This window comes from Eutrigla gurnardus (assembly GCF_963514095.1).
Source record: "Eutrigla gurnardus genome assembly, chromosome: 11".
NCBI lineage: Eukaryota > Metazoa > Chordata > Actinopteri > Perciformes > Triglidae > Eutrigla > Eutrigla gurnardus.
Window position 1 is genome coordinate 20,469,259 of NC_139925.1, and position 14,273 is coordinate 20,483,531.

The 14,273-nt window shown below is 41.0% G+C and overlaps 1 protein-coding gene across 1 annotated transcript in view; it reads left to right on the forward strand.

Moving 5' to 3' along the window:
* LOC311021246 (contactin-associated protein-like 4) overlaps window positions 1-14,273 on the forward strand; it is a gene marked incomplete at its 5' end in the record, with an annotated part of 99,622 nt that overhangs the window by 65,570 nt on the left and 19,779 nt on the right. Inside the window, 8 exons of the mRNA XM_084021699.1 lie at window positions 1,923-2,029; window positions 3,035-3,154; window positions 3,311-3,511; window positions 3,641-3,803; window positions 5,626-5,753; window positions 5,922-6,092; window positions 8,289-8,507; window positions 12,692-12,931. Coding sequence (XP_083877825.1) covers window positions 1,923-2,029; window positions 3,035-3,154; window positions 3,311-3,511; window positions 3,641-3,803; window positions 5,626-5,753; window positions 5,922-6,092; window positions 8,289-8,507; window positions 12,692-12,931 — 1,349 coding nt within the window. The remainder of the gene's footprint in view (window positions 1-1,922; window positions 2,030-3,034; window positions 3,155-3,310; window positions 3,512-3,640; window positions 3,804-5,625; window positions 5,754-5,921; window positions 6,093-8,288; window positions 8,508-12,691; window positions 12,932-14,273) is intronic.

Below are 14,273 nucleotides of genomic sequence, written 5' to 3' on the forward strand. Positions count from 1 at the left end.
CACACACACACACACACACACACGAACGGACACATACAACCACTGCAGACAAATGCAAATTACTATGCCACCATGATGAGGCTCCCCATGCAACTCCCTTCCTGCAAACCAGCCTGAGATCAGCACCATGGACAGCAGCCACAGCGCCAAATTTCACAGATTTCCAAAATTTCAATTGTTCAAGAAGACAGCATAGAATGGTCCAAACTTCTCTCCTACAAAATGATGTCCTCATACAACTACACTTCATTCATATTACATTTCAAGGGAGACATTTTTTTCTCCAGGATTACATTCGCAGTTTGAACCAGTTCGAAACACATGGTTAGTGCTTTAATTGACACAAACAAACCTAAAAGATGGTATGGGACACAACAGGAAAGCCCTGTGATTTTTGACACCCCCACCCCAAAAACTGCTCCCAGACTACCGCTCCCCTGAAAACATGATTTAAAAGGCAGTTTGGTTGTATGGGAACTTATTTTTTGGGGGTGAGAGGCCCCTACCTAAAGTATATATAGTATGGCGACAAAAAAAACTGCATCACTACGCCAGCCCAGCACAGTCAATATCTATCCCAAAGGAAGGAAGGAAGGAGTGAAGGGAAGAGCATTTCTGATCTACTCCTCCTGTCTCCTGTTTCCTAGTCAGTCCTATATTCATGCAGTCGAATGTGACAAATATTTAAACAGGTTTTATTAGGATTAACAATTTCTCTGAAAAGATAAAATGAAGAATGGAAGACAAGTGTGTCTTAAAGCTTGATATTCTTTATGCATTTGTGTTATATGTGACTCTATTGTTGTCTAAAAATGATTAAAATTGCATAAAAAAGCTGTTGCCATTGCAAAGGGTGACATATACTTTCATTGCCGTGATAAATGAGGCAGCACAGCCAGAAAGAAGCAGTAGTTAGATATTGAACGCAGTGAAGAGTAAAGGTGTTTAGGTTAGGGCGGTGAATGAACAAGAACATTTACTTTTATCTTCTGCGATCCTGTTCAGCCTCCAGCTAAAGAGGAACACTTTTAGTGGACGTTTATCGTCAGGAAAACGTTCCCCTAACCTGCTTGCATTAAAATTGACAAACCTGAACCTTAATGTTAAGCAAGTTAACTTTGTACATGCACAGTGTGTGTCTAACTCGGTGGTCTTTTCATCTAATTCATCATCAGCCAGACGACGACGCTGCTATTGTTTTCACCTCGTCTGTGGTTGTGTCCAAAATCAATATTAGGGCCATTGTAGGTAAAAAAAGAAAAGAAAAAGAAAAAAGAAACAGAGCTGGGAGAGATTAGAGAAAAAACTCTTTCAACATTAAAGTCGAACATTTATTAGAAAAATAACTTTGATAATCACAAGAAAAACTCTCAAATTTGGTAGAAAATAACCTCACTTGCCATGTATGAAGCCTGCAGTTGATGATCTCATCAAATTATACTATTGTGGCATAGAAAGTTGCCACCCGGGGTTCTCACAGCTCAAGTGATTGCAGAGACACAGGTAAACAGTTCTTAAGTGCTTTATATTTGCTATTTTATACACACTTTATACACACAGCCAATTGGCACGTCTTGAATGGCGCACGGACCAAAGCCACTCTCACCGGCCTCATGTCGCTGTGTGTTCCACGTCCCTCTCGGCCGCCTGCTGTGGAGTAAACACGGCTTGATAATCAACCCAGATCCCCTGTAGCTGTGCCAATCAGCGGACGCTGCTCCCGTGAGCCGCCCCACACACACCTCTCTCTCCTGCAACCAGATGCTGCACCACGTCAACCTCAACAACTTTGCAGTCAGATTTAGCAATAAGGAAATTTTAGCTCTGAACCGTCATATTATGCACCTCAAATTGTACTTTACTTTCCACCACTGCCGCTTCGCGGGTTTTAAAGTGTAAACGTGTGTCTCTTTGTCTCTTAGGTGTTCTCCGAGTCACTGTGAACACGGAGGCAGCTGCAGTCAGTCGTGGAGCACCTTCCACTGTAACTGCTCCAGCACCGGCTACAGCGGAGCCACCTGTCACAGCCGTAAGGCCCCGAAGCTTTGTTGCTTTAAAGGTCACACACACACACAGTATTGACTCTGTGTGTGTATGGTTGCACTTGTTCACATGTTTCCCCGTAATGAGACAACCTGCCGCTTTTAAGTTGACGTCCATGCAGACGTTGTTGTAGCAGAAGGTCAGGCTGAGATCAACCCTCTTTCTCGCAATCATCACTGACAATGTTTACATGCACCGAATATTCCAATTTGTGCCCTTATTCCGACAAAAGGCAATTGCTAATAAGCCGTTTTCATGGCTAATTGTTATGAATATTCCACTTATATTACAGTTTACATGCAGCTGTGTATATTCGGATTAACATAACATTAGTTGTCCTTTTCCCCACCTTACCAGCATTATCTGCACAGAGCTGACTGTGTGACACACGGCCTCTTTACAGTCAAAGTGCCCTAAAAACCTCTTTCAGTCACATAGTGCAAATACAATGTATACAAGTCCAAAGAATGCTCCTGAAATCTGAATAATATCCTACAAGATTTAATCGGAAAATGCTCCATCCAGAAGGCCTCAGAATATTGAAACAGAATATGATGTTCACACGACCCAAATCACATCAGAATATTGTCATAATCTGTGCATGTTCATCACTGTATAAGCATCAATAAGTCAGACATGAACACAGAGGGAGATTTAGAGGAGGGTTCGGAACAAGGGAGATTGAAAGTGGAAATAAATACCTCTGCTTTAACGAATATACTTCAAACTGAACTTCATTCCAACTTTGAATTTAATGTTTTGTATATTGCCCTCTACTTTGTATAATAATTGTCAACCAAACTTGCTCTGAACGTCCCTCGTTGCTCTGCCTGCACACAAAAACATTAACATTGAACAAAAATGAAATGTTGAACCAACAGTTGTTCCTGGTACCCCGGCTGGTTTCCAGACGGTTGCAGAAGGAAGTAGAAATAATTTAAACATCGATGACAGTGATGTTTATGATGATGATGTGTCTCTCCCTCCACAGCGATTTATGAGCAGTCCTGTGAGGCATACAAACACAAAGGCAACACGTCAGGCTATTATTACATTGATGTGGATGGCAGCGGACCCATCAGACCACAGCTGATATACTGCAACATGACAGGTAGCTGACACGCTCATCAAAACACGCACACATCAAAACATGCCCTTGTGTCCTCTTTCACCCTGCCTCTACTTCTGTCTGTCAGTCATACTATAACCCACAAATATAAATGAAAATAAATAATGAAATTACTTCTGTCTTTCTCGTCTCCACCAGAGGAGAAAACCTGGATGGTGATCCAGCACAATAACACAGATCTGACAAGAGTCCGAGCGCCTCCGGGAAACAACCAGCACTCTGCTCACTTTGAATATGCATCGGAGGAGGAGCAACTGGTGGCCATCATCAGCCAATCAGAGCACTGCGAACAGGAACTGACCTATCACTGCAGGAAGTCACGCCTCCTCAACACACCAGGTAAGGCTCGCATTTTAACTTATTTTTAAATAATATGAAAATAGTATGTTGGCTCATAGTGGTAGTAGTAGTAGACAGCAGTGCAGTGTGTAGACAAGCAGCAGCAATGGGGGTATTTGTGTGTTGCAGACGGCCCTCTGCTCAGCTGGTGGGTCGGGGGTCCCGGAGCAGGACAGGTGCAGACTTATTGGGGCGGAGCTCAACCTGGCAGCCAGCAGTGTTCCTGCGGCCTGCAGGAGAACTGTGTGGACCCCAAACACTCCTGCAACTGTGATGCTGACCGCACTGAATGGTATAGTTTTTTTTATATCATTATGTATTGTCTCACCGCCCAGTCTCATGGCAGGTTGTGAAACAATCCTAAAATGAAACCCATTGGTTTCGTGTACACTTTTGCTCGGTATGAAAATAAGATTGAGAGAAGAAGCTTCATGATTGTTTTCCTAAACCTAACCAAGAGGTTTTGTTGCCTCAACCTAACTTTTGTTTTGCAGCATTATGACGTGTAACCATTCAATTCAATACTGTGACTGTTTCACAAACTGCTGTGAAACTGTGTTGGACTTTATTAAAATACCAACATTAAATCTGTCTATCACAATAATATTTTATATAAGATCTCAAATTATGTCAGTACCTCTATAAAACTCAGACATCTATTAACCTACAAAATATGAATTTGAAAAAAGTTGTGCCAAGCGACATGAAAACAAACCCCAGGTAATTAGTGTCGCTCCGCCAGAAACCAATAGATTCAAATCTGTGACCGCTTCAGGAACCGTGTCATACATTAACACGATTAGAGACCTGCTAATGGTGCTTTCATTCAGAAGAATATTAAATCAAATGGACTAGTAGGCAGGTAATTTATACCAATAGTGTTGTTTACAGTAAACATGGAACATTTCTCCTCTTTATACCGAAGTTTTTTTCTTTGTGTGAGCTACCAAGATATTTTAAAGGTCCTATATTATGAAAAACATGTTTTCTCTGGTCTCTACACCTATAAACTGGTCCTTCCTGAGCCTGCAAACTCCCAGATTGAGGAAAACAAGTGACTCCTTCATGGTCTCTGCAGCCCCCCCACTGGTACAACGGCACTCCTATGGGCTGTTCAAATTCAGCTCCTGTCGTTATGTAAAGAAGGGAGTCATTTGCATAGGCCGAACTCCTCTGATGATAGGAGACATCCGAGAGGAGGTGTTTTATTTTTAATGACAATGTGCCGGTTACACGCTCACTACATCGGACTGCTTCAGTAAGAAAGTACAAAGCTGTCTTTGCCTCGACTCTGACCCTCTTATAAGGATCTGTCCCAACCATACGGGACCCAGCAACTTCACCTGAGACACATAGGCGAGCCATAGTGAGACATCCACCGTAAACATCCAGCGTAAGCGGCATCGTCTATCATTGCCTACTCGGAGAGAGACGGAGTTCATTAGCATTTAAAGGTGCAGACACAGAAACAGCCTGTTCTCAGGAGAGCTCATTTAAGCAACTTTTAGACGGCTGAAATTCAGGACCATGGATGGGTTTGGGGCAATGCATATGGAATACAGTGTTGTTGGACCTCTGACAGCTGTGTGAAATTGATGAAAATCAGTATAATAGGGGACCTTTAAACTAGATTATTTTATAAGATGGAAGCACTCAAGTGCATTCAGCACTCAAATGATAAAGGATCATTTCAGTGCTGAATGTACTGGCTTGATTTGTCTGTCATCTCTTTATATTATTTACGTTTTAATGTTTAATTTTTGCTGTTTTATTTTTTTTAAGTCTGTTATTTCTGTTTCTATGTGGTAAAACTTTTACGCTGCCATCTTGTTCTGAACCTCCTCATAATGGAAATTCAAATTCTCATTTTAATTATCCTGGCTAAATATAGGTTATAGAAATAATACAATAAAACATAGATACAGTATTATATCTTCTGTAAGTTCATCATGATTGATCTCTCTGTTTCACTCTCTTGCTGGTGGTAATGATGCATTTTCCTGATCATCTCCCTTCCTCTTCTTTCTGATCTAGTTTCTTGAAAGCGAATCTTTTTTCTCCCCTTCAGTCTTTGGTTTCCTCTTTAACTTCATCTCGGTCCGTTTCCCGTCCAGGGCTAACGACTCAGGCCTGCTGACCCATAAGGAGACCCTCCCTGTCAGATCTCTGGTGCTGGGCGATGTCCACAGGCCTGGCTCAGAAAGCGCTTACAGGGTCGGACCTCTTCGTTGTCATGGAGACAGTAAGTCAAGTCTAGAGCCCTCAATGTCACCTTGTACGAAAAATGAAACAATGTGTGTTCATGTCTCAGTACAAGGCTGGGCAAGAACTAATGACATTCATAAGGAATTATAATAGTGAGCTGAATTCTAAGCCCATGATTAATATTTTTTTTTTGCGTATTTTTCAGAAAATGTCTGGAACGCTGCATTTTTTGACAAGGAGACATCGTACCTCCACTTTCCCACATTCCATGGAGAGCTGAGCGCAGACATCTCCTTCCTCTTTAAAACCACTTCATCCTCCGGCGTCTTCCTGGAAAACTTGGGCATCAAAGATTTCATTCGGATCGAACTCAGCTGTAAGTAAAAACCTCTCCGGTTAGAAGTCTAATCCAGACTCCACTTGGAAGGATCATCCTGGGACTTTAAGTTTCATCTGGGGGTTTTTGGTCTTGCCTCGAACTCCAACTCAGAACATTTCGACTCGAAAAAAAGAAGTTTACTTTCGCGCAATAACGCCATTTATTTCTCCTCCTCTGGGAAATCACTGCAGTGACATTCTTCTAGTCCGCTGCAATACATTTCCTTTATAACCACCTTCATTGTGTTGTATCACTGCCGAAATCATACTACTATTTTTGCAGTGCACATATTGTGTAGATGTCCTTTATGATAGCAGCTATGATAAAGTACATTATTACATGTGTTTGCCAAAGAAAACATCTACTATTATGGAAAGGGAACTCTGTACAGTCCTATATATATATCCACACAAAGAAACAAGGTTATCGAAGAAATCCCGTATAAGATATATTTCTTCCCTGAAATTACCATTTGTGTATCAATTACTCACGTTGTGTTGCCTTAAATGCTTGAAGAGGATGTTGTTTTTCTCTCATGCATCTAGGCGGCAGAATAAAAAAAAAATTGAGAAAAGTTGTGATGAATTGAGATAATGGGGGTAAAAACCTAACAAAACATCCGCTTTAAACACTTCAGACAGATGAGAAGCACGCCTGTATAGTTTGAGACTGTTTATGTGTCTAAATAGTGAGGTTTTAGTGAAGATGCATGTGTTTGTGATCATCCGACTGGATGAATGAGACTCTGATTATGCTGCACCAGTTGTGAGAGTTCCTAAACGGATGTTTTCATGTCGTTTTGCGCTTGAGAAACAAGCTCCACGTTTACTTCGGTTTGACTTCTTTCTGTTTTCATCGTTCACCGTGGAGGAGAAAAACAACATCCTCTTCAAGATTTCAAGTTCAGACGCAGTCCGTTATTTGTATACAAGTATTGCTGTCTGCAGGCCAATAGTGGCGTGTTAGTTATATATGAAGCTCAGTAAAGCATGCACTGAGAAAGAGGACAGTGGCAGAGATAGTGCCTCTTGTTAAGCACTGTTGCCTCACAGCCTCACCTCCTCATAGCAAGACGGGCCCGGTTTCAAATCTGCATGACCCTGAACAGGATAGGCGGTGATTGATAATGGATGGATCATATAAACTTCTAAAAACCTTTTTGTTGCTTTTATTTACAGACTGTTGAATGTGTGTGCATGGATCTGACACATATAGCCTACACATATCATATTTAAAGTACATTTTTGTGTAGTTTTGAGTCCCCGAACCCAGCCTCTGATGCACAACATGTTGCCTTTAAGTGCTGGTGGAAAATATGTTGAAAACTCTATTAAAGCTAGGTGAATTGTTTTACATTTGTTTTACGAATTGATTGCTTGTGGCTTTGCGGATTGTAGCGTGCATTTATAAACACCAGCAGACATGTTTCTCTTAGAATTACTCCTGTAAGTAGTCGGGTTCCTGCAGGAAAGCGGCGGTGCTCGATGACTTGGAGCATGTAAACACACCAAATGTAGCTGCCCATTATAACAAAGAGCTGTGCGTCCTTGCAGTCGGTTGATGTATAAACAGCCTTCAGTTATCTTTGTAGCTCGTCACAACTACAGCAGTTTAGACGTCCCAGAGTTATTATTGTAACTGGTTGCTATGACGACTGCTGTATACTGTCTCATCAGTTTGTGTTTGTTTGCTTCACTTTGGTGAGACATTACTTTAGTCTGAACATATTTTCTTTTCAACGTTCAAGTAGTGCACCTCATCTTCTTCCCTCCTCAGATTGTGTAACGGTTACAGGGAGGAAGGGCTTCAGAGGGATGTATTTTTTTTTAGAAAGGTAACAAGAGAAACACAAGCAGCCGCAGAAGAAGAGGATGAAAGGTCTGTTTACAGACCTGCAATCAATCAAATAAACCACACAGATACAGTGTGTTGCAAATAATTCTGACATGTTTTTCATTCTTTTTCTTTGAGAAATAAATACTTTGGGATTTGCTTTACAATATAGATCAACAAGCTCATAAATCTTTTTGCCAGTGTGTTGATAGTGGAGCACTGGCAGACAGCAGGCCTGTTTAAAGGTGGAACAAGTGATGAACAGGCTGTAGGGAGAAACAGGACGAGGTGGCTAATTGCTGAGAAGGAGCTGTGTTGATTGGTGACGTCAGTATTGATTTTCTTCCTTCCCCGACTCAGCTTCAACTGAGGTCCTCTTCTCCTTCGACGTGGGCAACGGTCCGTTGGAGGTTCGTGTGAAGGCTGAACTGCCACTGAATGACAACAGGTGGCACCGCATTCGAGCTGAGCGCAATGTTAAAGAGGCCTCGCTTCGCCTGGACGAGCTACCCGCCGCCACGCAGGAGGCTCCTGCTGATGGACACATCCACCTGCAGCTCAACAGCCAGTTATTTATAGGTGTGTATCTGTTTGCGTGCGTGTGTGTGTGCTTGTGTGTGTGGCTGCTGCACACGCAGGCCAATTCAAAGCTGCCTTGACAAATAAAGAATCAACACAATATTCGCAGCAGCTCTTTTCCGTACATCAGCAGTTTCCCACTTTCCCTCTGTTCCATCCTCCAGGTGAAACTTTTCATTATCGCAGAGTGTTGGTGTTCAATTGCTATCCTCTGTCTCTGCATTCCTCTCTCTTTTCTTTTATTCTCTTTCGCCCACACAAAGATGACTGTACTCAAATGTCTGGCGGCCTCCAGAAGTTAGCAGTCAGTGACTAAACTAAAGGCAAACCATCCTTATTCACACTGTACAGGGAATGATTGCGTAGCTATCTGGTTTTAGAATAATTCAAAAATTAATGAAAACTATTGGCTTCCTGGAAAGTAGAAAATACATTCAAAAGCATGGGACATGGACAACGCTTTGAAAAAATGGTGAGAGAGTAAAATCCCATATTGCCATGCTGTCTGATTATTAGTTCAGGTTGAAGCTGGCAGATATAAGCGAGATCCACCAGCCGATATCAATCCTTGTTCCTAAACGTACGCCTCTAATCAGGGACGGTGTGTCCGTTTCTCATAGTTACATCCATAGTGTCCTTTCAAAATAAATGTTGTCTGTGGTGGTGTGGGGGATCAACTCCACACGGCTGTTTGTGAAATAGTCATGAAATGCAATTTGTGTCGCTCAGCATGAAATCAATACCAATGTAAAGTCAATTAGGATCCTTTTTCATGGTGGACACACAAATGTAATTCCCATTACTGTGTGGGGTTAACTGTATTTCAAGCCTACTCATCAAACACTTCAGTGACCCCGGGCATTTGAACTCACAACCAACACAGACATACATTATATGCAGCAGCAATGTTTACCAGGGAAACCAGCATTCACTGACTGCATGTCAAGATGCGACTCAACAAAATACCTATATAAAAACAATATAAATGCATCACATAAAATGTTAATTGTGTGACAATAGTGTGAATGAGTGACTGATTTCGTACACAACCAGAGATAACTTAAACGCTCAGAGCAAATGATGTAGTGAGAAAACAAACAAAGGCTTTCACCCAGGAGTCCTCTGTTCATGTCCAATGTCAAACCAGGTCAAGGTTGTGTTATTTTTTACTGTTGTTTTGTTACGTAATGTACAGAACGTACATTATAAATGCCATGTACCTAAAAGAAAAAACACAGCCTAACCAAATTGTTTTCTTTTGACTAAGTTCACCTAAAGACTAAGAAACCAACATTGGAAGTTTAGCTTGAAAGGAGACTGTATGTATATGTGGCGAGGTGAATGCGTGGCTGGAGGCCACCAGAACCTGACCCAAACAACGCCACCTGGGGAGTTTCACCCCAGGAAATATCCTATGAAATTCTGAACAAGACCTCAATACTTTCACAGACAACACAAGTTCGTATACTAAGACAAGACAGAGACGTGGTTTCCAAATGAAGCCAAATTTATTTGTTTCAATTGAATTAATTAATAACTGGAGATATCTGTAAAAAAAAAGGGGATTAGTGGCACAAAAAAGATGAATCAAATTAGGAAAGTATAACAAATTTTATTAACAGGGGATTCTTTTATAAAAACACTAAAATTACTATTTTGGTGACACTTATTCTGAAATTAACAAAAAGGAGTGGACAGAAGCCAACTACAGGGAGGCAGCCTACCTAAGGATGTGTTCCAGAGGTGCAACAACTTACCCACCACGCATGCTCACGGCAAATCACTGCAACTGTGTCCCGGTGCGCTTTAACACTACAAACGGTGAAGGGAACCACTCTATCGTGACTAGCCTCCGCTATAAGCCGACTAATGCCACTAAAAGAAATAAAGCAAAACAAACATTAACACAAGCAACAAAAACACCAGTTGGTCCAGACTAACAATAATCAACAATAAAGGCAACACTAAAAGCAAGGCAAAACAGCAGCTGACAATGACCTATAAATTCAAGAAAGGTCAGTTAATTATAATAAAACCAAACATGCATTTCAATTCAATTTGTCTGCTTACAGGTCAAAATCACAAAGTCTACCTTAATAAAAAGGTGCACCGGCTAACCCAGGTACCAGCTAATGAGTACCCACATTGGAGAACTATAGAAAGGACAGAATTTCATTTGTTAGTACCACTCCACATCAGATCAAGCATCAACAGTTCACAACATACCTCCATTCATTCATTAGTAGATGCAGACACCAGTAAGACCGGGGGAGAGAGGGAGAGGAGAGCTGTGGCAAACAATTGCAACCTGGTCACTACATATAATTGATTTAAAGTAACATTTAAACTAGTGGCTCTATTTCCTACCTCAGAGTCAGAGGAAGCCCACACAGCAGCCAGAGAGAGACAAAGACAGCCAAGAGGTCACAGGTGACTTAAATGCCCTCAGTCTAATCAGGAGGCAGTAGAAAGGGGTTGGCCTGAACACAAGGGTGTGTTCAAGAACCAACAACTGCAACTCTGGTTTCCCCGTCACATATATAACAAGAAGACATTTCCTGAACATAGAAGTTCATTTTGAAAAGACCCGCATAATAAGCAGAAACCAACACTACGCATCTAACATTGATTTCACAGGCTTACCTAGAGCATCATATAGGGCCTATGAAGCTTAAGGCCACTGACCAAGTATTAGTATTTTGCTTGAGATTATGGGCGTAATGCCTTTTTATATCCACTTAATAGACTTAGAGAAAATCCTCAGTACTTGATAGAAACATCCTCAGGATGATGCAGTGAAAGGTTGTGTTCGTAGCGGTCAGTTTCCCTGCAGTAACCTTGGTACATTCGTTAAGATAGTCCTTTCCTGACAGCTGCTGTTGACACTCCAGGACCTGATATGAGCCTCGTCCAGTCCAGGAAAGCTGTTTATCTCATCAACAGTCTTGAGGTTGCCAGTTTGGCGCTCTGAGACAATTATAATGTAGCAGAGCCTGAAGTCCAAGGACAGTTGAAGGTTGTAATGCAAGATGTCGGACAACAATAACTTTTTGAGTTTAAATTCTGCTCCAGAAAGGAAAAATATTACAGTCAGGGAGACTATCAGACAGATTGACAACTCGCCAGCTTCCAAGATGTGAACAATCAGCGTGATGCTCACAGCTAGAAAAAAGTAAACTCCTTGAATTTTCACCTGCCAGTCTTGAGTTTCACTATGTTTCACCAACTCATCATTTGAACAATTCACAGTTCTTTGTTTCTGGAGGTGGCAGAGCCTATTCAGCTGTTAAAAAAATCAGATATGAGAGATGATAAGATTTGCCTTCTTTTCATTTCTGAGTATGAAAAGAATTTTCCTTGGGTTGCATAATCAATTCACAGAGAACATCACATCTGCGTTTATTTTTGATTTAGTTCCATCACTGTTATGAGGTGCAGCGGTGCAGACCTATAAAATCAATCTGCACTCAAGCTGCATTACCATGCAGCAATAAAGGTACTTGGAAATAGAAAAGACTCATTGTGACGGATTATACAACATGAATGAAGTTTCATGGTGGGTTTGTGCATCATTCAGAAATTAATGGAAACGAATGGCTGCCTAGAAAGGGAAATACATTTAAAAGTATGAAACACTATGTTAAGAAAAGTTGTCAGCGGTAAGTAGTCATGATTTGTAGCTAAAAAGCTAAAACACACCTAAAAGAACATTTTAGGATTTTATGTTCAAAAGTTCAAAATGTTTTCTCTCTACTCATAAGGTAAATTCTGGGGCGTACATAAAGTAAGGGGGCTGAAAATAAATTATGATGGGCTATTGAATAGGCATATTTTCTCAAAATACCTATTTTCAACCTTCAAAAAGTGCACCTTTTATCCATGAGTAATGTGTGTGAGCGCAATGAGTGCTTTTTCCTGCAAAAGTGAAAAAAATATTCAGACAGAACAGCATATCACAGTTAATTGATTTAATTTACCACAACAACAGTTATCTGCAACACTTTGGATAATAGATTAATTGCTTCAGGCCATTTATCGAGCTGGATGAGAGGATTGAATACATTTCACATTTCGTCTCATTGTGGCTTGAATGTTTTTCGACAAAACAATCTCTATTGAGAAGAGATAAAAAATAGAGACGAATTGCATCATGATGAGGTTCATCCTTTTGTGCGTGTCTTCAGGAGGCACGGCGTCCAGGCAGAAGGGCTTCCGCGGCTGTGTTCGCTCCTTGCAGCTGAACGGCGTCACACTGAACCTGGAGGAGAGAGCGAGGATCACGCCGGGGGTTCAGGCGGGATGTCCGGGCCACTGCAGCAGCTACGGTTCCCTCTGCCAGAACCAGGGTCGCTGCGTGGAGAGGCCCAGCAGCTTTACCTGCGACTGTGGGTCGTCTGCGTACGCCGGCACCTTCTGCGACAGAGGTACTCACCCAGCAGCGCCTGATGGGAAATACTGTAGGTTACGCGAGGATAATGTGTGTTGAAACGTGTTTAAACCAAATTTGTTTACAGCCCTATTTTAGCTCAAGTGGGACAGACCACTAAAACCGTGACATAATAACCTTTAAATCACAGCACTACCAATTGTTCCCTTACTTTTAGTGTAAAGAAGTATATTCTGAAAACTTTCACAATTAATGAGCAGTCTCGGCTACGAATAAAAACACACACTGCTGTTTCCTGCTCGCAAGTATTTTGCCCCATAGGTGTGATAGCGGTGCTAAATATTATAGGTGCGAACACATCAAGAACATTGGCTTCTGTGAAGAAACAGGCCTGCTCCATATTACTTTGAAAACCTGACACATTAACAGTAGCCTATTGGAGATCTTTAATACTGTATCAGCATAGGGCCTGCTGCTCTTATAGGACAACGAGACCCCTAACAATAGTGGTAGCATTATAATAATGAATTCTCTGCAATTTTCACACTTTGCAAAGTCATATGGTGGGCCGGACACAAGGTGGGAAAAACCATCTTGTTCCGCCCCTACAGTCCCCTGAGTATTTACATATTATTTAGTATTTATACATTTATATTGTCATTCCATAATGTTAATCTCTACTATTATGTTATTATGTTATTTAAAATGTTTTACTATACTGTTGGCAAACACAGATTTATATACTGCAAAGTTTTCTGAATGATCAGTATTTAGTAAGTTGTCTATTTCATTTAAAATATGTTTATTGAGCCAAGGATTATATCTTCAGTAAACCAAAAGGGAAAGGAAAAATCCCCCAAAATCAAATGAAATAAAAACTCAAAATAAAATAAAATAAATAAGTAAGGGGACAAAAACCTGTTAATAGTTGATTCTACAGTGGAAACCCAGAGGTGTGTTTCTTCACTTATTGTGTCATTAAATTGTAGCCTTCTAGTTGTTTTCAGACACCTGAACTTGTTCCTGAAGTTATCACAGAAACACTGAGTCATCACGTCAGCGCAGTAACATAACACCTAACATAACACCTCATAAGTATTCAATAATTAACAAGCCCAGCTGTGTCGGAGCATTACAGGTGTTTCATGATGGAAATCACAACTCCGTTATAATGAGCGGACACAATTTTGCATTGTTCTCTTCACCTGTAAGCTGGTTCTCTATGTCACCACGTCATATGTTACACATATATATATATATATATATATATATATATATATATATATATCACTGATACTGCCCCCCTGTAAGATTGGTTGCAGAGTGACAGAGTGAACACATAGAGTAGCCTATATACTCATTCATATTTCATATCATGC